A 27,405-nucleotide genomic window follows, 5' to 3' on the forward strand; every position below is an offset into this window, starting at 1 on the left:
CGAGGAAACCAAGCCCACACAAACGTTCTAATCCAAAGTGTGCGGCCAGTGACTCCGATAAAGTCAGCATTAAGTACAATTCGGATCAAGACTGGTTGCGAGAGCTCTAATAGAAATTAATAACGCAAGACGGATTTATGTCTACGCGCCAAAAAGCACTAACCGAGTGGTGGACAAATGCTGCGTGGATTTCCGGTCGGGAAACATGTCTGCACCTGGTCGAGTTAAAGTTTCCGTCATGCATTGTCATCACTAGCATTTTTACCAAGAGAAGGACCGACGAAACATCCAGGTGCAATATGTATTTGGGTGTGCTTAGCAACAAGTAGAACTTAAAAGCTCATCCGTGGCGAACTTGTAACGGGGGTCATTTTTTTTAGATTCGCGTCTTGATGATCAAGTTGATCGAATTTCACTCGAATAGGATTTTAGAATATGCTTACATCTTTACAGTCTTCTGCGTAGCTTTGTGAGGAGAGCGTGCTAACGACAATTTTTAGTTTGAAGAAGTATTAATACAATAACCTTACCTTAGGTACTTAGGTACTTCGGTGTAAGGATGGGTACAAAAGGTCGCTTTACTAAAAAAACGCCACAAGTAGGGTAGACGCAACTAATACACCACAATTAACCTTTCTTACGAACTGCGACCCCCCCCCCCCGGGACCCACGGGCTTGACCCGGGGCCCGGGTAACCAGTGCTGATATAAGGCCTTACTCAGACCATCTCAACAAGCACCAGCTATCGGTATTATAGTGGTAGATACGTACGACTAGGCTTCCGATCAAGCCGCATCAAGCCACACCCCAAGGCGACCAACAAGCGTTTCACCCCGTGGCGGCCCACACCACGAAGTGAGGACTGGTGGCGAGATTCACACGACGAGCATGCATTGAATCGGTGCCAACAGTGTAGCGCTTGCGTATCTCTCACTACGCCCCATCGCTATCTTCCTGTTGAGAACACATGCCATGTCCGATGTCCGAGCTTAACTATCTAGCGCTCGCTGGCTGTGAACGAACATTCATTTTTGTCGGTTTTATCGTTTTACCGCTTTGATCCTGTGTGTTACGAGCTTACTGCAACTTCGTGCGTATGGGGTGTCATCAATATAAATACGTTGCTAAGTACGTCGCGTGCTTCCCATGGCAACTGGGGGCGAGCTGCGTTCCGCTACCGCAGCTCAAATTCGTCAAACTCGAGGCCGTCGAGCGCCGCGTGGTTTGCGACCAGCGGCTCGAGGCCCATCTGCACCTGGCAGTACTCGTCCAGTAACTGCTCCGGCAGCGGCAGTGGCCTCGCAAACGCATAGTCCTCGGCGGCTGCGTTGTTGCCAGCCTGGAACGCTTCTGCCAGTGCGAGCGAGAACTCCTCCGAGGACGCATCGGCGCGGTCCATGACCACCCAGTGGTGCACGTCCTGCTGCGCCGTGGTCGTGGGCAGCCCGCAGTCGCTCGCAACGGACGCAGGCGGCGCCGGCACGTCGACGTCCAGCGCGTCAAGCGAGAGGCTTGGGAGTTCCTCAATCGGCTCGACCGCAGCGGCCACAACCAGCGGTGAGTCGTTCATGTCGCCCACGAGCTCGTGCTGGAGCTCCTCGGCCAGGTCGAGACTGGCGACGAAAGCCGCGAAGTCCCGGTCCGACAAGTCCATCGGATTTGAGTCGATACTCAGTCGGGCCGAGGCCTCCGTGGCCTCCTGGCCATTGCCATCACTGTCTTGGACGTCCACGGCCGCGAACTGGAGGTCTCTCACGATCTTCTTGAGTCCGCGACGGCGGCGCGCGATCTTCTGGCGATACTTCTGGCCGTGGGTCATGGCCTGGCGCGCCGTCTTGTTGCCCACGTACTCGGCGATGCTCTTCCACGGACCCGCCGGGAACTTGTCGAGCGCCTCGAGGAAGCGCAGGTGCTCCTCGGGCGTCCAGAGCCCGCGGCCAGCGCCCGGAGACTTTGGGACGAGGCCGCCGCGCGTGCTGCCGCCCCGCGTCGTCGGGATGCGGATGGCCTGCGGCTTGGCGTCCATCGGGCTGGGCGACGGCGCCGACTGGAAGAGCTGGCTGCGCACTTGGTCGGAGATGGCCATCGGGCTGCGGTGCTTTGGGGGATACTTCAGTCAGCTGAGCGTGGTGCTGCTTGGGAGTGTCCGGCGTGGTGTCAAATTGCAGAGTGAGCGGATTAAGAGCCTGTCATGAAAAAGTTCCGACGGTGGCTCGTAAGGGGGGCACCCCTCCTTGTTGTACGAGTGTCGCTGCGGTCGCGCTTCGCTTGCTCACTTGAAGTGGGGTCCTTCTTGGTGAACTTTGCTGAGGAGGGACGGTGGCGGTTTTGACTTCATAGGGGGCACAATGTAGGCTCTATAGCACAACATGTATACTGGGAAGTCAAAAGGACGGTATCTTTCTCCCGATTAAGTTGACACAAAAGTGGGTACGCTTTTGCCGTGCATGACCAGGACGTTGAAGTGACCTGCAAATCCTGAAAAGTTGAAAAGTTTTCTCCTCGCTGAGGACGAGCGCCTACATGCAATACATGCACATATGTACATTGCTCGCTTGCAGCTACGAGGGGTTCCCGCACAGTCGAGAGCCGGAGTATGCGGCCCGGACGTTGGTGGGTGCGCGCGCCGCAGGACGCAAATGGGGGATGTCCCCCCTCAACGTTTTCTGCTGCGGTGCGCGCACGTGTCCATGCGCTGCTACTGCAGTTTAGCTTCAGTCGTTGGTATCCTCCTCGAGGAAAGTAACCACGTGTAACACGCAAGGCGTTGTGCATCCTAGCACCGTGATTGATGCATGCTCGGGAAACATGTCGCCGAGAAAACACTCGCGAGCAGTACCACTTGCACTTGGTACGCGCATCATACGACGCGGCGCTGGATTATCGTTACGAATCTCGGTGGAGACGCCTGCCCATCATGTTGCAGCGTGTCGAAAGCGAAGGAGAGGATTGTCATTCTTGCCGACGTAGCTCCTGTATCTATCTAGGTATATGAAACCAGCCGAGTGAAAGCGCCTGCGTGCATGCACAGCTCTCGTCACTTTTGACGACGAGTATTAGCGGCACCTGTAGCCAAGGTTAGCTACATGTATTGGATTTGAGCCGGTCGGCCGGCGGCAATTGCCATGGTACGACCGGCGTCATAGTATCTCCACGAAAACGCTTTGACACCCAGTGTCAAGTATATCCCCCACCAGCACCACGCGAATCTCCCACCGTGGTTGATTTCGTAGCGAGTGTACTCGGTCATGCGCTCTTCAGGCTGCATGGGTGAAGCGCTCCTGCGTGCCCGAGCTCGTGGCGCCGCTTCTTACTTGGATTGCGGAGGTGACGAACTTCTCCTTCTCCGGCGTCCCAGGATGCTGCTTGCAGTGGTGGCACATGCCGCCTTTTCAAAATTATCATCTTTCTTAATACGTCGAAATACAAGTTGAAATATATACTTGACACTGGGTGTCAAAGCGTTTTCGTGGAGATACTATGACGCCGGTCGTACCATGGCAATTGCCGCCGGCCGACTGCGCTTTGCTCAAGGAATTCAAAACAGTCTTTTTCACTTGAAAAGACGTTCTAGAACCTGAGATATAGCCCAAAGTACACCCGCCTAAACCCCCATAAAGGCGCCTAAACTCCGTTTTTGCCATCACTGCAAGCAGTGCTTGAGGAGGCGGAAGGATCTGAAGCAGCAATAATAGCAACGATCGGAAAGTTCAAGGCAGCAACGACGGAGACCATGGAGGTGAGCAACTCGGCGGGAGTCGACAGCACCTTCAAGGTTCGGCTCCACCCCACCAAGGAGCTAAAGTCCCCGACGGATCTGATGTTCCCAGCCAACAGAGTGGCGTACATCCGGTCTGTCTTCCTCTCGCGCGAGGATCTTGTTAAGTGCATGCACGAAGGAGCTGGAGGAAAAATGCCGACCCCTTTTCCAGGAGGGCACGATGGAGGACAAGCATTCCGTCGCGTTCTCCACGCACAAGTCCTTGTTCGGCTTGAACTCCTCGCACAAGGAGTTCAAGCCGAGCGTTGGCGCCCGCGTGGGCGGCGTGCTGCCTGTAGAAAGACGTCTGGCTCTCCTGAAGAACAGGCCCGCTTTTTAGAACGTTCTAAATCTAGAACAGAAAATGACTTGAACTTAATATGAGGCCCGGATGCTGTCCTTGTTTTGCCCTCTGAAATGCTCATGATAGGCCCGCTTTTGACCGGCTTTCGCCCAACCTCCAAAAGCGTAAGTAAAGTATTAAACGCTCAAAACAGGCCCGCTTTCGAGACCCCTTACGATCGAGCCCACAATGTGATGACTAGAGGTCGATCAAACTTCTAGAGCGCTGTTATTTGTTGTCGATGCGCATCTAGATAAATACTGATCGATCCCAGCTGAAAAAGTATTGCTGCTTGCGCATGAGGGTCGTCTGACTGAGGGCCAAATCTGTATACCAGCGTATAGTCGGGACTACAACTCTTACCTAAGCCATACTGAATATTAAGTTCAAGTCATTTTTCTGTTCTATATTTAGAACGTTCTAAAAAGCGGGCCTGTTCTTCAGGAGTCTGGATGCATTCACGCACAGATCTCGTCATCTGTCAACGGCTAGATTGCCTCGGGAGAGATGTAGCCATTCGCACTTAGTCGCGTGCTTACCACCACACCACCTCTACACCACGTCAGCCTTTCCATTATCTTCCTCCCCCATCGACGCGGCCATCGACGCGGGGCCAGGCGCGATGCTCAAGAAGAAGGAGAAGCTCGAGCAGATGCGCGAGCTCGGGCGCGGCGGCCTCACCAAGGGGCTGCATTTCCTGCGCACGGCCGCCGCCAACGCGTCCCTCGAGAACGGAGACGCGGCAGCCGCCCCCAGCTCCAGCGCCAGCGCCGAGGGCTCCAACCGCATGACGTACGAGGAGCTGCTGGCGCTCAGCATGAAGCTCACGCGGCAGAACAAGCTCATGAAGGCGCAGTACCAGAAGAACCAGAGCAAGCTGGCGGCCGCCGCGGCCAGCGACGCCGACGTCAAGGCGCTGCGCGGCTTCCTGGAGCAGGAGGTGGGGCTGGACGTGGCCGCGTGCCTTAAGGCCGAGGCGGCGGCGAAGGAGGACGCAGAGGGTCGCAGCCCCGGGGCCATCGACGTGGCCGCGCTGACGGAGAGGTACCGCGTGCTGGCGGAGCTCAAGCACAAGGAGCAGCAGACGACGACGACGCCGCAGGTGGAGAGCGTCAACCTGCTGGACCTGTCCCCCGTGGCCACGGACAAGAAGCCCGAGCGCTACGAGGAGATCGACCTGCTGGGGGACGCAGGGGCACAGGGAGACGCGCAGCTGGAGCAGGCCATGCAGCAGGTGGAGCGCATGCGGGAGCAGCTACGACAGGGCGCGGAGCACACGCAGGAGCTGGAGCGGAAGCTGCTGGAGAGGGAGGAGGCTGCGAGGCGGGAGCTGGAGGAGCTCAGGAAGCAGAGCGAGGACAGGGAGCTGCACTGGCAGCACAAGTGGGAGGAGCTGCAGAGCCAGAAGCTGAGCGACGGGGTTAATGGCAATGAGCAGCAGGAGGAGCTCGAGAGACTCGCGGAGCTGAAGCGCGAGATGGAGAAGCGGATACGCGAACTGTCCGAGGAGCTGGACGCGGGCGCTCAGCAGCGCGAGAGCGAGCAGCAGCAGGCGGCGAAGACGCTGGCCAAGGTTGAACAGGAGAAGGCCGAGCTGGCCGAGCGGCTGCAGCAGGCTGAGAAGACCGCAGCGGATGTGGAGGAAGAGGTGAAGGAGAAGGTGGCGGCTCAGCAGTCCGAGCTCGAGGCAGCGAAGAGTGAGAACGCGCGTCTCCAGGAGCAAGTCCAGACGCTGGAAGCAGCGGCGCCGACTGCGTCCGATGCGTCTGAGGATGAAGTGAAGGAAAAAGTGGCTGCGGCGCTGGAAGAGCAGCAAGCGGAGCTAGAGGCAGCGACGGCTGAGAACGCGCAACTTCAAGAGCAGATTCAGGCCCTTCAATCGGCAACTCCTTCATCCACTGGCGTTTCTGAGGAAGAAGTGGAGACGAAGGTGGCGGCAGCACTCGAGGTCCAGCAAGCAGAGCTGGAGGCGGCTAAGACTGAGAACGCGCAGCTTCAAGAACAAATTCAGGCACTACAAGCGGCGGAGTCTTCCTCCCACTCGGATGTTGATGAAGATGCCGTGAAGGAGAAGGTGGATGCAGCACTGGAGGCCCAACAAGCGGAGCTAGAGGCGTTGAAGGCCGAGAATGCTCGTCTCCTTGAACAAGCCGAAGCGCTGCCAGCAATGTCTACTCCTTCCAGTGTGTCCGAGGAGGAGGTGAGCGAAAAGGTTGCAACGGCTTTGGAGGCGCAGCAAAGTGATCTTGAATCCATGAAGGCAGAGAATGCGCGTCTTCAGGAAGAACTCAAAACTTTGCAGGAGGCTTCAACTTCCGATACTCCTGCGGAAGACACCGAGGAGGCGCTCAGCTCTCTGCGTGGCGAAGCTACTCGCTTGCAGGGTCTGCTTGAGACGAAGGAAAGCGACAACGAAGCATTGCAGCAAGAAATCGCATCACTAAAGGAGCAGGTTGAAAAGGCTCACGATGAAATCTCGTCGAAGGAATCCGACGATGCGGCTGACACAGCTCTGATGCAAGAACTCGAGCGTGTGAAGCTAGAATCGGCGGAGCATGCGCACGAGATCCAGTCCCTGCAGAAGAAGCTGCAGACTGCTGACGAGAAGCTGGCCAAGGCGAAGAGCGAAAGTGAAGCAACTCAATCGCTTGTGGAGGCTCTGAAGGAAGACACCAGCCGGTTGGCTGACCAGGTAGCGCAGTATGAGCAGAAGGAAGCCATTTCGGAGAAGGAGATTGCGGCCTTGACTGATGCAAAGCGAGAGCTCGAAGAACAGCAGGAACAAGCTCGTGAAGCTAAGGCGACAATGGAGAAGCAGCTGGAAGAGGAGCGTGCGTACTGGACGTCAAAGCTGGAGAATTTAATCACTGACAGTGACGCAGCAAACACCAAGGCGGAGACGCTTGAGGCTGAGTTGCGCGAAAAGGAGAAGCAGGTCACGAAGATGGCAGCCTCTCAGACGTCCATGACGTCCGAGCTGATGGAGCTACAGAAGCAGGTAAGCAGCATGCGTGAAGACCTGGCCATAGCTGCGGAGGGTCTGGAGGCGCATGCCACGAAGGCGGAGGCCAACGAGCGCCGCTACATCCAGAGCGAGAAGGAGGCCACAGAACTGAAGAAGCAGCTTGACGAAATGCGCGAAAAGCACCATGAAAACTTCGAAATGCTTCGACAAGAGAAGGAGGCGGAGTTGGAGCGTGTTCACACCGAGCGGCGTACGCTCATGAACGAGAAGAAGGAGCTCTCTCGGGAGAAGGACGAACTTTCGGCGCGATGCAAGTCGTTGGAGCGGGAGTTGGAGGCTGCGCGGAAGCACGAGGAGGAGCTGGAGACATCTTTGAGCGAGCAGACGTCCCAGGTGGGCAACTTGAGCGTAGATCTGGCCGAGACAAAGAAGTCTCTGTCTGATCGCATGGCACTTGCGACCAGATTGCAGACTGAGAACATGGGCATGGCCGGTAAGCTGGCAGAGCAGGTTGCCTTGATTGAGGGCGCACTACGCGAGGCGGCCAACAGTAAGACCGCACAACAGGAGATGGAAGCGCAAGTTCAGGCGGCCAAGGCTGATGTGCAGCGTATGAAGCAAAGTGAGGCCCAGGCCAAGCAAGACTTGGAGAACGTTCAAGGTGATATGAGGAAGCAAGAGGAGAGATTCCAGCAAGAACGCGAGGAGGCCAAACAGGCACTTCAGACTGCCGTCCAGAACGAAAAGCTGAACTTCAAGCGCGAGCTTGACCGTCTTGAGGCGGAGAGCAAGCACAAGTCCAAGCTGGCGCTGCAAGCGGTGTTGGAGAAGGAGAAGGAAATTGCTCGACTGAGCGCCCGTCTTCATGAGCTGGAGGAAGACGTGCGCTCGGGCGGCGCAGACAACCGCAAGATTCTCGAGTTTGCCCAGGTGCAGGCTAAACGAGAGGCTGAGCAGCGCGAGCAAGCAGCACAGATGCAGGCGTTGTCGCAGCAGCTCGAAGAAGCCCATCGCGAGGTGCAGGAGCTGCGCGATGACAAGCGTCGCCACGCTGAGGAGCTTACTGCAATGCTGCAGAACCAGCGCCGCGACGGTGTCAACATGGAGTACCTCAAGAACGTTGTGGTGCAGTACATGTTGTTCCGACCGGGCTCTTCTCAGCAGACACGGCTAGTGCCAGTGCTTTCGACGCTGCTCCAGTTCACCGCTGCTGATATCAAGGAGATCAAGCACGCAGCTCGTCGTGGCAGTAGCTGGACATCGTGGGGTAGTACCGACACTGGTCTTGACTACAAGCCCATCGTCGTCGGTGCTGGCCATCGCCACCCGATGGCCCCTCCATCGTCAAATACCACACAAGAAAGCAGCGGGCGAAGGTCTCCACTCAGTAGGATGGGCTCAGCGCCCGTACCCCGGGTTTCTCCGCCGTCGGGATCTCCGGAGTCTTCTCGAGCCTCCAGCTTTTTCTTGCCCAGCGGCGGCCATGACGAGCCAGCGGATCCATCAGCAGATAGCGCTGACTTCTAGAACCAGAACGATTCATAAAGGTTTAGTAGCAGGGCCAGTTAGAGGAGAGGGAGGCTTCAGGGGGCGTGTGTAAATGAATGTGTTGCGCTTTGCTGAAAGTCAGTCACGTGGGATGATGAACAGATACAACATGAAATGACCCGGTGCACCTTTAATCTACTCGGCTGCTGCGTGCTCATGGGTATCCCATCATGCTCTTGCGATTCATGATGAGTTCTGATGTACGCCTGCAAAAGGGTAACAATAGCGTTAGCCACAGTCTCGGAGCATGCGACCAATATCAACAGGTCAACGTACTTTCGTGCGGCATCCTGGCGCGTCATTCTCCGCGTGCGCTCGCCTCCGTGGGCAGACGATGTGGAGCCAGAGTTGGCGGCGGCGATGGCCGCAGACAGAGGCGCCGTAGCGAGGAAGCTCTGGTGGCGAGAAAGCGATGCGATGCGGTTCACACTGCCCCAGTAGCCGGTGGCCGCGTTCTTCTTGAGCTCCAGTTTGCCGTTGCTGCTGCACAGCAAACGCATCCACTCCAAGCAGTGATCTACACGACATGGTACAAACACAAGCAAATCTATCAGAGCAGGCACTTCCAAAGCAGCAGTAAAGCATGAGCGTGGTCGTACCGATCGAGTCACACCTGACGATCATGCGGTCAGGCACCGCCTGAATCACGTCGCCCGCGCTGCTCGACTGTGGTCGTAGCGTAATGACACAAGAGGACTTGCAGTTGCCGGTCTCCGCTTCCTCTTTTTCGTTGCACGCACGGACCTCCACGATATCCTTGGTGGCGAAAGAGCCCAGGATGTCGGGTTCCTCGTCGTACATGTGCAGCGCCAGGGACATCATGAGCACGCGCGAGCTCGTCAGCACGAAATACTTCGGGATCCACTTGCGGCCGTCCCAATCCTGGAGATTCGACGAATAAATGACGGTCGACTCGATCTGCAGACGCAACAGCTCCTCGTTGTCCTTGTGCGTGGAGAACGTGCTGCCGCGACTGATGAAAACGCCCGTGCCAAACGTGTCCTCCTTGTTCTTGCCGGACTCCAACTGACCATAGGCACGCTTTACATCCAGCAGCGAGTTGCGCCACATGACCGCTTCTTGGTCCGTGCGCGGGATGATAATCACACTAGTTTCGGAGCCCAAAATGAGTTCAACAGCGTTCTCCGGAGAGTTGATGTACGCGAAGCGCACGTCCACGAGTGCACGGCAGTCGATCACACCGTAACGAATAGCAGCCGCCTCGTCCGCAAGCACCTCATGCTTGAAAATCGACAGCTCATATCCCCACTGCATGAAGTAGCGCAGTCGAATGCGCTCCTCCTTGGACGTGCGGTAGTACAACCATCCGCTGGAGCTGAACTCGCTAGCGGATACTGCTGCGTCGGGAACGGGCCTCTTCGGCGGCACCGTGGGTCCAATCGGCAGCCCAGCCGTCTTGAAGAACGCATCATCGCTGTGATCGAAAGTGGACGTCTTGAGCAGCTCCTTCGGAAGCACCTGAATTTCGCCAAGTGGGGACAGCGTTGCATTACCCTTCAGCGACATTGAGTTAGTGCAGCAGTCGTAGATAGCGTTGGCCCATTCCTTGAGTTGCTCCTCCGTGTCAAAGGCTAACAGGAAGGCGTAGAAGTCGCCAATTTGATCGGTGCGCGAGCTCTCTTCAGCAGCTGTAGGGACCGCAAAGCTCACTTCGAGCTGGTAGAAGTCGGCCTCGTCCTTGCTGCGAGTCCACACCTTGGACATTTGCAGGTGGAAAATGCAAGGCAGCGAAATCATGCCCAGCATACGGCCACCCTGCTCTGTGTAGAAGATAAGCTGGTGGTTGCGCAGGGAGAAGTAGCGACGACGGAATACCTGGTACAAACGGTCAAGCTTCCAGATCCACGCCTCCTTCGGCTGCGTGCTCGCCCAGTAGTCAGCGTGGGGAGCTTTCTTAAGGATCAGGTCGCCGCAGCAACACATAACCAGCATCCAACGCTTCGCCAGCTTTGCGCTTTCTGCAATCAATCGCACCTCCTTTTCACCCTTCACCTTCACCACAAAGCTGCCCAAATCCAGACCATCCGAGTGCACCTCCTCGATCTCCTTGAGGGAGATAGCATCGATGGCGTCACCCCATTCACTCTCGTAATCGCTCTGCGAAGCGTAGTAACGGAAGACACCACTGGAGATCGCTGCGAACACCTTTTTACCGGCGATCTGAATTTCGCCGCCAATTCCCGTGAAATCGTCCGTAAGAAGTGCACCCAGGCCTGTTGTAGATAGCCGTTCCTTTGCAATACCCGCAGCGGCTAGACGATCCGCCTCCTTTGAATCGACATCCTGACTTGTCATGCTGTTTGATCCCTCTGACTCGGGGATTGACATCATGATACCTGCAGTGTTCAGTGCAATCCGCTTCGCGTCTGTTATTGCTGGTGTAATGTCGTCATCGTTATCTCCAGGTCGGTAGTAGTAATCAGAGAGCCAAATCAACGCCGATAGCCACGCTTCCTTTTGCTCGTAGCTTTCTGCTACCAGCTATCAGAGCAAGTACAAGGGGGAGATAAAATATTAGCATATCATCCACGCCCGACATACATACAGCACCAACAAAACCGTACCATCCAGATGATGTCATCAGCAGTCGTAAGCTGAATCGTAAAGTCGATGTTGTCCTGGAAACCGGAGTCAGCTTCTCGGACATCCTTAATGTTGCGAAGATCCAGCATACTCGCGTACGAGTGCAGGCTTTCTTCCTCGAGCACCTCGTACTTGAAAAACATGAGCTGGTTGTCGATAAGAACGAGGAATCGCGGGTGGTATGCACCCATGCCCACACTCCGCGGCTTCTTCACGAAGAACCAGCCGCGCGTAGCTGCCTTTGCCGTCACATCCTTGAGACTTCGGAACAAGCGAGCGGATTCCTGGACGTTGGGATCGATGTACTTGGACGGGTTTGAAATGAGTCGAGAAATGGTCGGTCGCGTCATAGGTGTCTCCGAGTGTCGCGGCGCGTACGTTTGGCTATTGCTGCGGGATGCGCGGCGGCTGATAGATGACAGATCGTATTCCTGTCCTGTGAGTCGCTTGGCCTCCTTGCCAATAGCAATTCCCCACTTCATCATCTTTTCTTGCGTGGAAAAGCACATGATAAATGGACGACGGTACTTCTGCGCTGACCCTTGCACGAGAATTCCCAATTCAAGACGCCACGGCATCATCTCCTCTGTGACGCCGCCAATCGACGATGTTTCCGAGTTTGAATCGTCTCCAGCTGCCGGATCATCCGTGATCTGGCTGGGCACAATGCTGACGATATTGTCGCAGCGCAATGTGCCAATTGGACGCATGCGAGTAGCAGCTGAATTCGCGTTAACGTAGTACATCATCTTCCCATCTTCCAGAAGCAGGAAGTAGTGACACGAAAACGTTGGCAGCAGGTCACCCAGCTTGCCGACGTCGTCTTGGAGCACCACCTTGGGCTCCAGAATGGGATCAAACTCCACAACAGCCACCGGATGCACCGGAATCGAGAGCCTCGTAGCTTTCGGCGAGAACAACGGCGAGTTCTTGAGCAAATCCACCCACTGCACCATATCCTCGCGATTTTTCGTGTAGAAGGTGAAGATGCTCTGTGATCCTTCAAGCGTGACACCCCACTGCTTCGGGTGGCATTGCGTAAACGCCGTCACGACCTCGCGTGTGTCGTTCGTGGGTCGAATGTCCGTGACTTGCTCCATACGAATCACCAAACACGGTTCGTCCACTCTTCCTCCTTGCATGCTGGGCTTGTAGAGTTTCAATTTGTCACCCTGCAGCTGCAACATGCGAACGCGGTACCTGTGAGCCGAAGGCTCTTTCGAGAGCACCCAGCCTTCAGCAACACGCGTGGTATCTGTGGACGGTGCCGTGTGGAAGTCCACTCGGGAGAAGCGAAGCGTGAGCGGGCGTCCAGCAGCACGGATCAAGTCAACAGCCTGCTGGAACTCAATGTTCGTGAAGTAGTGGTTGTTGATGGAAATGAGCAGGTCGCCCACGCGTATGACCCCCGAGGCCTCCGCCGGCCCGAGCTCCCCACCGGGCCCGGAACCGTTCTGGAACCCACACACCATCACTTCGTCGTCCACAGTTCCTCTCAGAATCAGGTTCAACGGGCCAGGCTGGTCAAACGTGACGGTGATGATCTTCTCCTTGACATCGTCGTCTCCCTGGCTCTTGTTGTCTCCATCTCCAATGCCACCTGTCAGCGTGCCCGTCATTCTCATGCCGTTCGCGTCCGTGAACCTGGACGCCTGCGTCATCGCCGTCTTCCTCGCCACGGCACTCGGCCGCGGGATCACCGAGCTACCACGAATGATCGACGACTCCGGCCGCAACATCAACTTGGGCTTGTACTCACCCCGCAACTAGAAAACAAAAAATGATCAGCAAAAAAACAAAAAACACCATAGTACAAAACTTCCCAACTCCTTACCACTAACGTCAAGACCGTCGCCCAGCGCACCATATCCTCCCGATCATTGCCCGCCACGGTGTAAATCCGATCCGCACATACCTAAACAAAAATTCACAAAAAACAATTCGTAAGAAAAATCACCTCTATAAACAAGTAAAACAAAATATCTTCCCAAAAAAACAAAAAAATCCAAAATACTTTACCAAATCCAGTGCGTGTTCGGGTGCGTCCGCCACACTCGAGGGCAGCACGGCGTTCACCGACGTGAGGTGGATGGCGCCCAGCTCCTGCTCCTCCGTGCTCGTCTTGAAGTAGCGCAGGATCATGCCGTCCAGCACGAACCAGCGCACCCTGTACGTGTTCCCAGGCAGATGCAGCCGCAGCAGGCGCGAGCTGTTGAGCTTCTTGCCGCCGGCGCCCACGTGCTGCGCCTTGCGCTTGAAGTCGGGCTTGAGCAGGAAGCCCTTGGGGTTCTCGAGCCAGTCCGTGTGGATGGCGCCCGTGATCTGCATCTGGTGCACCTCGCGCGAGAGCTTCTCGTACGCGTTCTCCGGGCCGCCCGAGGCCCCCACGGCGTCGCCGCCGCCCCCGCCGGCCACGCCCCCGATCGCGCTCGCACTCAGGTCCGTCGCCATGGTTCTTGGGGGCAAAAGTGGTGTCCAAATGGCTCCGCTACCGGATTGGAGGAAATTCGTGTATGGAGGGTAGTAGGTGTAGGGGGTTGGGCTGGAAGTGTAGCCATCATGGAAGACGAGAGCTTTTGGTAGCAAGGTGTTGTTATTTGCTGGATCTGACTACAGTACGGTCTTACCACTCTCGGGCCAGCTCGAGGGAGAACGAAGAGACTGCGTTTGGTTTGACGTTTTGTTGCTTTTTTCTTACGAAAAGTCTGCGGGAAGTGGTCGGCATAACCAGATTCAGAAATCTAGTTAACTTGACAAACTTATATTTTACTTCTTTGAAGTAGTAACTTTGCACTGGAGAAGTAAGGAATGCCGCCCTCCACGAGCTTTCTCGTTGCAGTAAATAATTTGAATCATTTATTCATTGTATGACTCGATAGGGGGGTCCAAACTATTTTAATAAAATAATGCCTCCTCCTGCAACTTATATTAATAGCCGGGACTTCTGTACTTTAAACTAAAATACCCGATGTTTTGAAAAAGTGAAAAGATGAGCTGCCAACGTATCTTTGGGCGAAGAGAGCAATCAAATCTCGAAAGATGAGCGAGGCCAAGAAGCGCCGAGTTGAAGGTGTCCGAGGTGTCCAAGAGCCTCAAGCGGCGATGCAATTGCTGACGAGCGTGTGCGTCGTGTGTCGGGACGACCCTCGAATCGACGCTCTGAGCCACGTGACCGACCTGATCGACGCCTACGTTGACTACTCCATCCACTGGACGCTCCCGAACGCTGTCAAGAAGGCCACGAGTGCCCACTTGGTCAAGCGTCTTCTGGGTCGCATGGATTCACTGAACGAAGAAGACAGACGCCTGCAGCTCGAACATGCCATCGAGTACGCCGCAGCCATGGGGAGTCTGCCCTTCACGCAGCAATTGCACGAGAACTTATCAACATTCCCGATAAGGTTGGATTACGAGGTGGCGGTCGCCGCCGCGTTGAGTGGGGACTTGCCGCTGCTCAAATGGCTCAAGGCCAACGAGCCGTCGCTGTTCGGCCGCCCGGAGTCTTGGGCGGAGCAGGTGGCCTTCGACGCTGCATCGGAGCGCGGGTGTCTCGAGACGGTGCAGTGGCTAGTGGAGACGTTCCCTGATGCGGCGTGGTCGCTGGCCCCCGCGGCACTTGGTGGACACCTGAACGTGGTCCAGTGGCTGCACCAGCACGCGACGCTCGACGGGGTGCAGCTCAACTTCCCTGAGGGGGTATTGGACAATATCAAGGCGACTTGGCAGAGGCGATTTCAGAGTCGGAATGGTGAGGCTGCTGTTGCCACATGTATCAACCGTCACTTCAACCTTCTGAACCAATCAAAAACGTCGGAGAAGATGGCTACACCTGTGCGCAAAAACCTTCTCATGCAACGCCAATACTGTACATTTAAGTTTGGCGAGATTCCAGTAAGTGTAAGTAGTCCGTGACACCATCCATGGAGTCGCTTTTGGAGCGCTGGGTCTTTCATTCTCAGCGAGGGTTTTCTGCTGTGTTCGGCGTTATAATACCATAAAATGTATCCTTTTCATTGCAAAGTTTCGATCGATGAGTTCTTGCGCGCAAGGATCCAATATACAGCCTCCTAAATATCCTGAAGGTAGAGCGCTGCTACAGTCTTAATGGCCAGGTAAGAGCTGCAGCACAACCCTCAGGATCGCTGTGTCATATCAATGGTCTGTTGTGCACGCCGAATTGCAGCACTTTGATAGAGGAACTTTCTCCATCCATGTTTCTTTATGTTTTTCTTATACAACTAACCCACCTAACCCAACATTCACTCGCAAGGCTGCATCGCTACTGTGGACGACACGTTCCGCGGTAGACAGTATCACTGTTGGTGCTCTCACTTCGAGATCAATCGCTATCCCCCGAAAGCACTTATTTACGTGGTGACCTCAAACCAATTACATGTAGATGCTCACATTTGTTTGGCTCATACGTTCATGCAGACAACAGTATTCGTCGAATAGCAATGCTGACTAACGTGATAGACTGACGTAATTTCTTCATCGCAATATAGGTTGCCGGTCCACCTTGTTGCACAACCAAGCAGCATTTGAGTCGTTGCCAGACAACACGTCACTCTAGCTCAACGAGCACAAGGATGGCAACACCAGTCTCCTCACTTTCCAGTCGGCGTCGCGTTCAATTCAAAGCTGTTGCCAGGAGGGATGGAAATTGGCGTTCCGGGTCGACCTTCCAGTCGACTATCGTGAAAGTTGCCGTAGGAGGCGAGCATAACGAAGCGAAGTCCTGGTAGTTTCGAGCCCATCGCACACGTCACGAAGCCTCTCCACAACAGCTCGTCGCTGTATGTGAGTTGCGCTTCGTCGATGAAAACAACTTTATCACACTTCTTGGCGCAGAACGCTTTGAAACTGCAACCGTAGTGAGCCAGGAACAAGTCTCCAAAGCACTGTTTTTTTCTCATTAGGAGAGCCTTTGGCTTTGACTCCACGATTTTATCGTAGAGTTGGAGACACACAGCAGACTTATCGGACATTGGCGGTGCGTTTATGAAAATGACAGGGAGGGGCCTGTCACTGGCATTCTCGGGGAACATCAGCCTGTAAAAAGCGTCGACACTGCTCGTTCCAAGAGTTCTAAACATCTGAGAGACAGCAACTCTCTCGGAAGGACTAATCGGTGCGTGAAACTTGCGGAGAGACTCGATCTGTATGTGGTTTTGTTGCGCTGGCACTTCCACGATAAGATTTTGGCGCGTGTCAAGATCCTCCACATAAGCCTGTAGATGCTTCGTCATACAAACCCCAATACTGTATGTTTCGCTGCGCTAAACTGGCCGGCGCTCGTCAAAGCATCCTGGTTTTTCCTTGATGCAGGTAGCTCGCTTGCAAAACACTAGAACCACGACAAGATCACCTTGTTGTAGGCGAGTTTCTGTAGATTTGCGGCATATTTTTAAATTTCTGAGAGGATGTCTACAGTAGAAAAAAAAGTTATGACCATTTTTCCGAGGAAAAAGTAAAACATTGCGGTAAACTGGTCGAGCACCTTACCAAGAACGAGAACAGTGGGTTGATAGAAGTAGATGATTGAATACTTTTGAGATATTGATAGGAGGTGGCCACGGTGCGGCCGTGTAACTTCAATCAAAACCATCTACAATCGAGCACTGTTGTGATACAGGCTACATATCACCGCAAAAAAACTCGTATGTAATTTTGAGTTTATCCCTACATTAACGCATTAGTTGGCAGCAGCTACAACCAGCAGTGGCTCCTTCTCTGTGTGCACGTCGACGACCGAGTGGTAAGTGTGCGGGACAAACGACGTCGTCGATGGGGTCTTGTTGAGACTGCCGTAGGAGCTCGCAGCCTTGACGCTAGCCGCCTTGCTACATGTTGCGGCCTCCAGTGCCGCAGCGGCAGCCTGGATCTCCACCTCCTCCAGACGAGACTCCTCCGTGTCGCAGTAAGTGAAGTAGAGCGCCACCTGCGCCGCACTGAGCACGGAGCCGATCGCGTTCGGGGTGAGGACGTAGTAGTCGCCCTCGGTGATGCCGAAGGCCACCCAGAGCAGGCCGTTGAGGAGGTTGACGGTGCAGAGCGAGATGGGCAGCGACGCCGCCGACTTGGTCCGCACCACGCGCTTCATCGTGTCCAGCGGCGACGCGTACAGGCAGATGTTGACGGAGATGCACATGAGCGCCAGCGTCGTGATGACCTGCTCCCGCGACTGGTTGGTGAGCCCGTGGGCGCCGAGGACGACGTAGGCAAAGCAGAGCGCCATGACAGATGCCGCCTTAGCGAGGAGTCGACGCACCGCCGGTCGGTCCGGACTCCAGCGGTAGTAGACGGCGATGAAGCCGGCGCAGGTGCATTGGCCCAGGGAGCACGTGGCGAAGAGCGGGAAGAGCTGCCCCACCATGAAGCCGTAGATCGTCCAGAGGAAGCTGTTGCAGTAGAGCATGACCACCGGCAGCACTGTGAGCGGCCCGGGGGTGCGCTGCCGGTTGATGCGGGCGAACTCGGGCCACGGCGACACGTTGAGCAGCACGGAGGAGCAGGTGGTGAGCACGCGCAGGGTCTCGAGCAGGATCGTCATGGCTGGTGGTGGTGGCGGCTCGACTCGAGGGGGAGATCGAAAGTGAGCTCGGCTGAGTGAGGTGGCGCAAATCGAGGAGGCGGTGGAGACCAGAAGCGCAATTGAACCTTCCGTTTCGTGATGCGCCGGGCGAGCATTGAGGGCTCGCTTAACAGAGACGGGGGCGGTGTCACGGCTGATGGCGATGCAACGCAGGCGGTTTGCAGCGGGCGCGCTGGAGATTCCTGAGCCCAAAGAGTGCTTCAACCTTGGGGCTCGTTAGTCGACTGCAAAATTTCGCGCTAGTCGAAACGGTTCGGCCAGTAATAACGGACGGGTCTGTTGACGCATTTGGCCGGTTCTGGCTTGCCCAGGTTGGTTGGAGCCAAGAAGCGATGCAGGCAGCGAAGAGTGTGAGGTGGCGCGCTCGCACGTCGAAGTTGCTCGCGTGGTTGCAGTATGCAACGGCGTCCACGCATCAAAGCGACGATGTCCAGCGCCCATGTACAATTAACCGGTACCATACGGTATTTTACATTTAATTAATTGATATCTGAGTATTATGCGCTGATTTGAATTGATACGTTATCAATGATTATTAATGTAATTGTGCATTTACTGTACCCATACAATTACTACTAGTAAACACAATACGTTCATATCATTGTTCCATACCATGACGGTGCCGACAGCGGCCGACAGTGGCCGACAGCGTCGTGATTGGTAGAAATAAGCATTTAGTTGAGCGGTTAATCTATTGGTCAAATCATTTGACTCAAATGTCAATTCCAAGATGCAGGCAATGACGGCGGGTGGGAGGAGCGGGGATGGAGGAGCGCGGCGTCATCAAGGAGGGCGGCGAGCCGAAGGACGTCGGCGAAAAGGGGGGGGGGGAGGGGGCTGCATAGTTCCGCCTGCCAAGATGTGGGTGGTGTCTGGGAGGACGGCGGTAGGCTGCACGACGGCGGGCGAGTGGTCCGCGGTGGAGGCTAGGAAGATGGCGCGCAGCACGACGATGACGGTTACCTGAAGCAGGGCGGTGGGCACCAGGATGGCGGCGCAGGACAAGACGGCCGCGCCGTGGAGGATAGACGGCGGGAAGGAGGAGGAGGAGAACCGGAGCGAACGGCAAGAGGCGGCGGACCGGAGGTGGGGCGATGGGGAGGGTAGCCGCCAAGGTGAGGGCGGTAAGGGCATCGAGCGGAGGGAAACGAGCGCAAGGGCGCAGCGACCTGCTGGGAGGCGACGAGCATAGGGAAGCGTGCAGCAGGAGGAGGGCGTGGCTGCTGTGGCTTGCTGCGGCTTGCGTGCTGGTGTTGGCACCAACAACACGACGCTGGTGGGGTGCTGCTGCTGCTGTGTGGACTGGCACTGTTGGTGGGGTATCGCTGCAGGTGGAATGCTCCGCAGTCACACCCCACCACTAGCGTCTAGTACTCTTGAGTAGGAATAAGTTATTGATAATAAATGGAATAAATTAATGGTTTTCTTGTATATTCTGCATTGGATCCTAGCGCTTCGCTCGCGCGGTATGCAGCAAGCTCCGCCTGAGCGACACTCCTGAATGGGCAGCTCTCACTGAGTGCTGCTTGTTCATGTTATGGGTAGGTCGATAGGCGTGCCCAGGAAACTCGATTGAGTTCGTGATAATGGTTGAAACGCTATTGCAAACGGCTCAAATCAGCTCGTCAAAGGCAATACAAAAGCTAAGTAACTTGTCGGCAGCAGAACAGATATGTATATTATATCCTTATTACTTAGATTTCCTATGGATGAATACATATTTCGGCCGCGTTGCCGACATTATACGTCGGCATAGTGTCGGCAGCAAATATACCTACCCCTAACCATATTGATTGGCCTAAATAGGGATCTACCGGATGCTTATTCGCTGAAAAAACGTATTGGACATCTGATTGGGCCATGGCCGCCATACAGTGGTCAAGTCAAGTTCTAGTATGTCGGCACCGTCACGATATTCATCCATACAATAAACACAATATTTATTAGATTATATTGGGATAGGAAGCAACGTTAGTGCTGCTATCGCAAACCAAATAGGATTATATCCGTGGTACGTCAAGTCAAAAGGTGACCACCTCTTGACACCTAACTGGTACATTGTCCTGAAACCGGTGTGACCCCGGTGCCGCACTGGGCCCTCCAAAAGGTTTACATGAATATGCGTGGGCAAGCTGAACCGGTAGGGTACCCATCACACCGGTATGGCCGCGGTACCACACTCGGCTTCCAAAAGGTTTATAGGCAGATTGAACCGGTATGAGTCAGTAACATATATCGAATAGTAGGAGTAAAGTAAAGTGAGCGGACGAACTGCTGCAGAAGCATACAAAGGTAAACATTTTCATTTTCTACAAGCTACAAACAGATCTCGAGCAAGGTTCGTTTTATCACTGTGTATAAGCACCGTCAAGGCATATCATGTATCTACAGTTTTGAGGTGAATTACCGGGCAGACGCTGCGGCTGCGAAGCAGGCGCAGGAGATGCCCGTGGTTCGTAAAAAAAAAACCATAATAATAGAAAGCGATCAAAAACCTCCTATCCCAGCCTTCGCGGAGCCCTAGTTTCCCAACTTATTAAAATAATAATTTACCGACGAATGATATTTGCGAACCATTGATTTACCGGTGGGAACCCCCCCAATATATTATACCGATATTTGCTCGAACCCATGTAAAACGAGTTTTTTGGACGAAGTCAGTGGCTTCATGTCCAACTTTTGCTACACTACCTACACTTTCCTGCTGCCCCATCCAGCTTGGTCACTTCGAGAGCTCTGCCCCCGACACGGGCGAGCTCAGCGCCTCGAAGTCGACGTTTTTGCTCACGTAGATAGCAACCTCGTCGGGTTCTTGCTCGCCCTTGACGACATCGGGCGAGATCTGGCCTTGTTGCGGCGCCCCAGTTCGCCCGGGTTGGTAGATGAGATACAGCACCACTTGAACCGAGCAGAGGAAGGTTCCGATGGTATTGGGGACCAGCACGAACATGTCGCCCGTTGCCGCGGCGAACACGACCCACAGCACGGCGTTCACCAGGAAGATGGAGCTCATGGAAATGGGCATCGACGACGCGTTCTTGGTCTGCACCACCTTCTTCATGGTCTCGAGGGGCGAGGCGTAGAGCACCAGGTTGAACGCGATGGCGATGAAGCCGAGGGTCTTTTCGATGGCAGCGTCCGACTGGTTTGTGACGCCGTTCGCCGCCAGGATGTAGTAGAGTGTGTAGGCCGCCAGCAGCGCCAAAGCAATAGCGCAGAGCTTGACGACGTGCAGTCGGTCCTTGGTCCAGCGGTAGTAAATGGAGATGAAGACAATCGACGTCGCGATGCCGAACAGGGTCACCGCGAAGAGCGGGAAGATGTTGTTCACCACGTACGAGTAGATGACCCACGCGCAGCAGTTGGAGAAGAGCATGACCACCGGGAGGATGGAGACTTCGCCCGTCGTGCGGCTCTTGTGGATGCGCCAGAAATCGGGGAGAGGCGCGATACTCACGAGGATGGCGGTGGCGGTCGTGAGTACCCGGAGAACGAGCTCGAACGTCGACATTGCTGTGCGAGGTGAAGCTGGCGAGGAGAGTTCGCAAGTGAGACGGCCAGAGCGTTCCAAAAGTTTCCCGGGCGCCGAGTTGCGAGGGCGCCATTCATCCGGTCGTCGCCAGCTCAAGCTGGATTCAGCTTGAGCTCTCCTCCCCAGGGAAGACGGGAAACGCGTAGGCGAGTTGCGACTGGCCCGACGAAGGGCTGTTTCTAGTGACGTTCCCGGATGCAACTAGACTTCAACTTTGCGCCGACTCTACTCGCTCGATCACGCACCAGTAAGCGGCAAGTTCCTTGCCCCTTACCGCAAGGACGACCCATCCAATGGCGCAATATACTTCACACTCACGTTTGCTTACAGCGACACAAGTCCAGCCGGGGGCAGAGCATGCCACTGTGCACGATGTTAATCCCATTAATCCCTCGGATTAAATCTACGTTTGCTTCAAGCGTTCTCAAGCTGGTCGCACTGAAGCCTTTTTTTCGTCGTATTACTGCAGTAGTTTCGCGTTGGTAGCGATTTCCCCAAACTGTGAAAGTCGAATCTACAGTCGGTAAGAAAGGCAACGCGGCGTACATTCGTTCTGTTACCTCTGGACTGGACAACCAGCAAGCTGAAAATTTTAAACGTCTTCACGGAAAGTGGTTCGTTTGTGGATGGGGCAGTGCGGTGGAGTATTGCATGCAGGTGGACCCCCACGTCTACTCAGATATAAAATCTGGTTAGCTTGCCAAATGGAAGTCTCAGGAATAAAACTGGTTCCAGTATTTTGCGAATCTTGCTCTTTCCAAAAATATAATGAACTAAAGCGCTGGCAGGATGGAAGGAACCATGGTCAAGAGTGCGAGTCGGAACAGCGACCAAAACCCCGTTTCCATTACGACGACCAGTTTGTCTTGGTTTCCCTCTGCTGGCTCGAAAATCCATCGGCATGGCCGCACTTGCAATCAACCTTGACACAACCGATGTTTGTATGCTTCCATTCATTTCTACAGCTCGCCAGTCTCACACAAAACACCAGCACAACCGCCCACTTTATCTCCCACGCAGCACCCAGCCCGCAAAGTACCCCCTTCATCATGTCTGTTTGCATTCACAAATAAAAAGCGTGGGTTATCCATGTCTTTCACGTACACACCACCTCTGGTACCATCCGTTGCAGCCTTGGTTGCCAGAGTTTCAAGGATGCATTGCTGCCACACAGCATTCGGAGGAGCCACAAAGGGAATCATCATATCGAACAGCTTCTTAAGAGGTTTATACTCTGCCCAAAGTTTACTGGCAGCAGGCTTTTCCTTGGTAGCACCAATAGCCAATTCCATCGGCTTGTACATCTCCTGCAATTTTCCATGCAATCCAGCGAAGAAGTCACCGAAAAGAATTCCCCGCACCCCACATTTTCGCGACTCACAGAAGACCATATGAGCGGCCACGTTCTCGTACGTCTGTCTCCAAATCGCTTGTATCAGTAAAGAATTTCTTCTCTTTCAAATAGAACTCGAATATTTGCTTGGTTGAATGACCAAATCGGCAAAGTGTAACTTCATATCGTCACCCCCACCTCAACTTGTCTTCTTTCGAGTGGTGGTTCGGCTGCTGAACGCTTGATATCAACATTCGTGTACGATATTGCCATTAGCTGAGCATCCTTCCCAGTCTGCTTCTCCATGAATCGTTTGCCCCACAGGGTCTTCTCGCTGGCATGTCGAAATGCTTTATCCAACAAATGACACAGATCGAGATCTGTCGCCGTAGTCCGATATCCACAAAATATCTGGCGAATCTCCCCCGAGAGCCCACCACGATGCTTCTTAGGACAGGAAATTGCTCCAGGATTATATTCCAAGCAGCTTGAAGTGTGTCATCATCAAAAGGAACAGGCTGGTGCGGAGACAAACGAGGAACAAGCGTCATCCACGGGCGGGCCTTCTTGTAGCTGCCGACTGACCGGTCGAATGCATCGGTGATCGTAGCACCGGTACCCATCACGTACACGACCAGGTCACACGCACGAAAGACATTGCGCTGGAAAGACATCGCTTTAATCTCTCCGGCCACCTCTGCGTCAGGAGACATCTCGTCCAGAATGAAAACGGCAGCACCTTGGTCTCCTTCACCATCTTATCACGTAGTTTTCAGATCGCACTTCTCCACCTAGAACGTCGTCTTCTCCTCAAAGCGGATCATGTGTGAGTGTTGAATCCAAACTGCTACAGTGTACTGTAGAAGCGCCCGGATGAATCCATAGGTCTATGGAAAACATTGGAGACGTTCTTCTCCTTCACTGTTGGCTTGGCTTTCTCAATGAAAGCTTGGAACTGCCCTGATAAAACTTTTGTATAGATCCTAAGATTCCACTCCGATGGGTGTGGCGGGCCAGTAAAACCACGGGCGTCGTCGTTTCAGAGCAAACGAGAGCTGGGATTTCCCCATACCCGAAGAACCAGCCACCGAAATGAACGGAAGCAGTCGAAGCTGCAGCTCGTAATATTCGTCTATTGTACTTATTTACACAGGTTTTATTACGAAATATAGCAGGTGGAGGCTTAAATGATGGCCAAGATTTGTTCGCAGTAGTCGCAGCGGTTAGTGCGGATCAGGTCTCCACGCTTCTATCCTTGTTGGCCAGGATATTGACCCCAGGTTCTCAGAAACGGAATCCCCCGCCAGCAACCTCACGTCTTCACGTGACAGCAGCTCCTGGATGACATCAGTCGTTTCTCCCTTATCCAGCTCCTTCCTGTCTTCGGACTGAGACGTCAGCCACGCACGGTCCTTCTCGGTTGTGAAGAAAGCAAGCTCGCGAGCGCAGCACATAACCTTGCTCGGCCTTGAGAAGATCGACCGTACCGCGATGTCTACCTCTGGAGCCCCCCCCCCTACCACCCTGAATTTAATACTGTCGACGGGAAGTTAAAGAGATTCTAAAGACTACTTTCCAGTCATTTTCATTCTTCTCGAGTGATATGTGAGTCGAATCGAGAGCCCAAAAGCTAAAGCTAAGCTTTTCACCAGTCGAACGAGGTTGAGCGGCAAAATACGCAAGATCTCGTGAAGAATGACTGGCATCCTCTCAGAAGAATCCCCGCACACAAATAAATCGACACGAGCAGCTCTATGAACGGCAGACGCTCAGTCAACGAAGCCATCTTAGCGGCGAAACGCTCAGCCAGCATCAGCCATCAGGCCGCCACAGCGCCCGCCGGAAATATGGCATCCCAAATGGGATCTCTCTATTTTCGGCCGCCGCGCAGTGTACACATGCACACTCCCACGATAACACCACAGACAGCACCATAGCTCACCCCCGTCAAAGCAAAGCAGAGGCCGACATCGATCGCTCTCAATCCGGTGCTCACGTTGACCTGCTTGAAGTTGCTGCGTTTCACCTGATCGTGTGGCCTCGTACCTAGCGCAGCGCTCCGCATTGATCACCCCACCTACATACAATCCTTCTGGTCTAGTGTTTCAATCAATTCATCACACCCAACATCCTTTCTGATTGGCCGAAATCCGCGTGTGAATGCATCCGTTTTCTTCAACGCCCGCGTGCATTTACCAAGCGGCCTCTTCAGAGAGAAGAGAGACCTTCCCAGTCCCTCCGCTCAGCTCCCTCCTGCCCGCCCGCCCGCCATGCTCCGCCGCCTCCGCCCCGACGCCCGCGCACTCGCCTGCGCGTCGCACCTGCTGCAGAGCGTGCGCGTGTCGGCGGCGCCCTCCGCGCGCGCCCTCTCGCTGCTGCCCTCCGCCCGCACTCAGCGGCCTCTGGATCTGAAGCTCCAGCGCGCTCTGCGCGTGGCGACGCTCATCACGGGCCCGCCGGGCCACTCCAAGAAGCCCGCGGGCGACGCGCTCTGCTGTCCGCAATGCGGCGACGCGCTGGTGCTCGCCGAGGCGCTGGGGGGTGGCAAGACGCCCGCCGCGTCCGACAGCAAGAGTCCCTCGTCCTCCTCCTCCCCCGCGTCAGCCGCTGCCGCCGCCTCGTCCCCCGTCGAGTTCAAGAAGGGGGACGTGGTCAAGTGCGAGACGTGCAACCTGCACTTCGCGCTCAAGGCGCAGCCCACCACGCCCGCGCAGCCCAGCCCGGCCTTCCGCAACGCCGCGGCGGCCGCGGCGCTCAGCTCGCTCAGCTCGTCGCTGTCGCCGGGCATGCAGACCACGCGCGGCTCGAGCCTGGGCGGCCCCACGTACAGCGGCAACTTCCCGTCGCCCACGCGCGGCGGCGGCGGGCGCATGACGGCGGACGGCGAGTACGAGAAGCTGGCCAACGAGGCGCTCTTCGGAGGCGCGGCCGCCACGGACGCCACCGTCACCAAGGACCGCGTGCTGACGCCGCGCGAGATCTACGAGGGCCTCAACGAGTACGTCATCGGCCAGGACAAGGTCAAGAAGACGCTCGCCGTGGGCGTGCACAACCACTACAAGCGCCTGCACGCGCTCGAGCTGCTGCAGGCGCGCAAGGACGCCGAGGCCGCCTGCGCCAAGCAGCAGCACGCGCGAGCCGGCGGCGTGACCCGCCAGCACGTGGATCTCGACGACTCGCGGCTGTCCAGCATCGGGCGTCGGCTGCTGCTGGAGGAGATCTACCCGGGCTTGGAGAAGAAGGAGGCAGGGCTGGAACAGGAGGCCAAGCAACGCGCTGCTGAAGGCACCAGCGAGACCTCCGAGGCCGCCGCTGCGGCGCCGTCTCACGCGCACGCCACGAGGTTGCAGCACCACTCGCTCGGGGACAAGCTGCAGTATCTGGAGGGCGTGGAGCTGGACAAGACCAACGTCATGCTGGTGGGCCCCACCGGCTCGGGCAAGACGCTGCTGGCCAAGACGCTGGCGCGACTGGCGAAAGTGCCCATTGTGATTGCAGACGCCACGTGCCTGACCCAGGCGGGCTACGTGGGCGAGGATGTGGAGTCGGTGCTGTTCAAGCTGTACCAGGCGGCCAACTACAACCTGGAGGCCACGCAGCGTGGCATTGTGTACATTGACGAGATCGACAAGATCACGCGGAAGAGCGAGAACGTGAGCATCACGCGCGACGTGTCGGGCGAGGGTGTCCAGCAAGCGCTGCTGAAGATCCTCGAGGGGAGCATGGTGAACGTGCCCGAGAAGGGCGGACGCAAGAACCCGCGCGGCGAGTACATCACCATCGACACGACCAACATCCTGTTCATTTGTGGCGGCGCGTTCGCCGGACTGGAGAAGCAGGTCACGCGCCGGACGTCTCGGTCATCGATCGGATTCGGCGCCCAGATGCCCAACATGCGGCTCAAGGACAGCGACCAGATCGGCCAGCTACTTTCCCAAGCTGAGCCGGAAGATCTCGTATCTTACGGTCTCATCCCGGAGTTCATCGGCCGTTTCCCGATGCTTGTTAGTACCACGGGCCTTTCGAAGGATGAGCTCGTGCAGGTTCTGACCGAGCCCAAGAACAGTCTCGTCCGGCAGTACAAGGCGCTGTTCGCGCTGAGTGACGTGGAGTTCCACGCGACCGAAGGCGCACTTGAGGCTGTGGCCGAGTCGGCGCTCAGCAAGAACACCGGCGCGCGCGGACTGCGCTCCATCTTTGAGCGCGCGCTCATGGAGACCATGTTCGACTTGCCCGACATGAACGACGTGCGTGCCGTGTACGTGGACGAAGAGGCCATCCTCGGTCGCAAGCGGCCCGTGCTCATCCGTGGCGACATGACGCTTGACGAGTACCTGAAAAACCTCGAGGAGGACAGCGATAAACGGGAAGAGGCTGTTTAAGCAGCGTCCAAGTCCCCGTTCCCCGCCATTCCCTTGCTGCCGCGCAGTTCGCTGACTGAAGGCGCCAAACCGGGTTGCAAGGCAGCTGTGGCCACCCCCGTCTGTGTTTTATGAAAGGTATTTTATCACGAACTCAAAAGCATATCGACCGAGCCCGAGAAATCAGCAGCAGAAATCCAAAACAAACAATATATTGATTCGCCAAAGCGAACGCCTTTAGCTGGCTCCAACAGTGCCAAGTAGAAGACGAGGATGCAGGTTAGTGAGACCCGAGCGAGCAGACAAGGTACGGGCTGCGTGCATTTCGCTATGAACATGTTGTGGGGGGCTAAATATGGGCTAC

At 55.5% G+C, this 27,405-nt stretch overlaps 12 protein-coding genes across 12 annotated transcripts; 6 read left to right on the forward strand and 6 right to left on the reverse strand.

The window, feature by feature from the left end:
- Nucleotides 1-1,174: 1,174 nt before the first annotated feature.
- On the reverse strand, nucleotides 1,175-2,086 carry PHYSODRAFT_480642 (hypothetical protein; the record flags this gene model as incomplete). The annotated part of the gene is made up of 1 exon (XM_009521749.1): nucleotides 1,175-2,086. The coding sequence occupies one exon, from the start codon at nucleotides 2,084-2,086 to the stop codon at nucleotides 1,175-1,177; it is 912 nt and encodes a 303-aa protein (XP_009520044.1).
- A 1,647-nt stretch (nucleotides 2,087-3,733) lies between these two features.
- PHYSODRAFT_325838 (hypothetical protein) lies at nucleotides 3,734-4,100 on the forward strand (the record flags this gene model as incomplete). Its single annotated transcript, XM_009521750.1, has 2 exons — nucleotides 3,734-3,880; nucleotides 3,933-4,100. The coding sequence occupies 2 exons, from the start codon at nucleotides 3,734-3,736 to the stop codon at nucleotides 4,098-4,100; spliced, it is 315 nt and encodes a 104-aa protein (XP_009520045.1).
- A 625-nt stretch (nucleotides 4,101-4,725) lies between these two features.
- PHYSODRAFT_389978 (hypothetical protein) lies at nucleotides 4,726-5,418 on the forward strand (the record flags this gene model as incomplete). The annotated part of the gene is made up of 1 exon (XM_009521751.1): nucleotides 4,726-5,418. A coding segment is annotated over one exon (693 nt), but the record flags the coding sequence as incomplete, so codon positions are not given.
- Nucleotides 5,419-6,618: 1,200 nt separating this feature from the next.
- PHYSODRAFT_486665 (hypothetical protein) lies at nucleotides 6,619-8,595 on the forward strand (the record flags this gene model as incomplete). Its single annotated transcript, XM_009521752.1, has 1 exon — nucleotides 6,619-8,595. The coding sequence occupies one exon, from the start codon at nucleotides 6,619-6,621 to the stop codon at nucleotides 8,593-8,595; it is 1,977 nt and encodes a 658-aa protein (XP_009520047.1).
- Nucleotides 8,596-8,770: 175 nt separating this feature from the next.
- On the reverse strand, nucleotides 8,771-13,548 carry PHYSODRAFT_479095 (hypothetical protein; the record flags this gene model as incomplete). The annotated part of the gene is made up of 6 exons (XM_009521753.1): nucleotides 8,771-8,822; nucleotides 8,893-9,133; nucleotides 9,216-11,118; nucleotides 11,202-12,986; nucleotides 13,055-13,135; nucleotides 13,240-13,548. 6 exons carry the CDS (start codon nucleotides 13,546-13,548, stop codon nucleotides 8,771-8,773), a joined length of 4,371 nt encoding a protein of 1,456 aa, XP_009520048.1.
- Nucleotides 13,549-14,259: 711 nt separating this feature from the next.
- PHYSODRAFT_325841 (hypothetical protein) lies at nucleotides 14,260-15,675 on the forward strand (the record flags this gene model as incomplete). Its single annotated transcript, XM_009521754.1, has 2 exons — nucleotides 14,260-14,916; nucleotides 15,655-15,675. 2 exons carry the CDS (start codon nucleotides 14,260-14,262, stop codon nucleotides 15,673-15,675), a joined length of 678 nt encoding a protein of 225 aa, XP_009520049.1.
- A 152-nt stretch (nucleotides 15,676-15,827) lies between these two features.
- Nucleotides 15,828-16,316, reverse strand: PHYSODRAFT_296729 (hypothetical protein; the record flags this gene model as incomplete). Its single annotated transcript, XM_009521755.1, has 1 exon — nucleotides 15,828-16,316. One exon carries the CDS (start codon nucleotides 16,314-16,316, stop codon nucleotides 15,828-15,830), a length of 489 nt encoding a protein of 162 aa, XP_009520050.1.
- Nucleotides 16,317-16,915: 599 nt separating this feature from the next.
- Nucleotides 16,916-17,773, reverse strand: PHYSODRAFT_483511 (hypothetical protein; the record flags this gene model as incomplete). Its single annotated transcript, XM_009521756.1, has 1 exon — nucleotides 16,916-17,773. The coding sequence occupies one exon, from the start codon at nucleotides 17,771-17,773 to the stop codon at nucleotides 16,916-16,918; it is 858 nt and encodes a 285-aa protein (XP_009520051.1).
- Nucleotides 17,774-18,551: 778 nt separating this feature from the next.
- On the forward strand, nucleotides 18,552-19,234 carry PHYSODRAFT_284981 (hypothetical protein). The gene is given in 4 exon segments (XM_009521757.1): nucleotides 18,552-18,568; nucleotides 18,595-18,636; nucleotides 18,649-18,953; nucleotides 18,968-19,234. 2 exon segments carry the CDS (start codon nucleotides 18,804-18,806, stop codon nucleotides 19,184-19,186), a joined length of 369 nt encoding a protein of 122 aa, XP_009520052.1. The 5' UTR covers nucleotides 18,552-18,568; nucleotides 18,595-18,636; nucleotides 18,649-18,803; the 3' UTR covers nucleotides 19,187-19,234.
- Nucleotides 19,235-20,723: 1,489 nt separating this feature from the next.
- Nucleotides 20,724-21,326, reverse strand: PHYSODRAFT_420141 (hypothetical protein; the record flags this gene model as incomplete). Its single annotated transcript, XM_009521758.1, has 1 exon — nucleotides 20,724-21,326. A coding segment is annotated over one exon (603 nt), but the record flags the coding sequence as incomplete, so codon positions are not given.
- A 980-nt stretch (nucleotides 21,327-22,306) lies between these two features.
- PHYSODRAFT_296732 (hypothetical protein) lies at nucleotides 22,307-23,393 on the reverse strand (the record flags this gene model as incomplete). Its single annotated transcript, XM_009521759.1, has 3 exons — nucleotides 22,307-22,762; nucleotides 22,879-23,167; nucleotides 23,266-23,393. 3 exons carry the CDS (start codon nucleotides 23,391-23,393, stop codon nucleotides 22,307-22,309), a joined length of 873 nt encoding a protein of 290 aa, XP_009520054.1.
- A 1,548-nt stretch (nucleotides 23,394-24,941) lies between these two features.
- On the forward strand, nucleotides 24,942-27,290 carry PHYSODRAFT_554819 (hypothetical protein). The gene has a single exon (XM_009521760.1). It carries the CDS (start codon nucleotides 24,951-24,953, stop codon nucleotides 27,060-27,062), a length of 2,112 nt encoding a protein of 703 aa, XP_009520055.1. The 5' UTR covers nucleotides 24,942-24,950; the 3' UTR covers nucleotides 27,063-27,290.
- Nucleotides 27,291-27,405: the final 115 nt, after the last annotated feature.

Source organism: Phytophthora sojae (genome assembly GCF_000149755.1).
Source record: "Phytophthora sojae unplaced genomic scaffold PHYSOscaffold_2, whole genome shotgun sequence".
NCBI lineage: Eukaryota > Oomycota > Peronosporomycetes > Peronosporales > Peronosporaceae > Phytophthora > Phytophthora sojae.

What these genes read in the sequence shown, in the direction of transcription:
- PHYSODRAFT_554819 (XM_009521760.1), top strand. Translation starts at nt 24,951, where the DNA reads ATGCTCCGCCGCCTCCGCCCCGACGCCCGCGCACTCGCCTGCGCGTCG.
- PHYSODRAFT_284981 (XM_009521757.1), top strand. Translation starts at nt 18,804, where the DNA reads ATGGCGGCGCAGGACAAGACGGCCGCGCCGTGGAGGATAGACGGCGGG.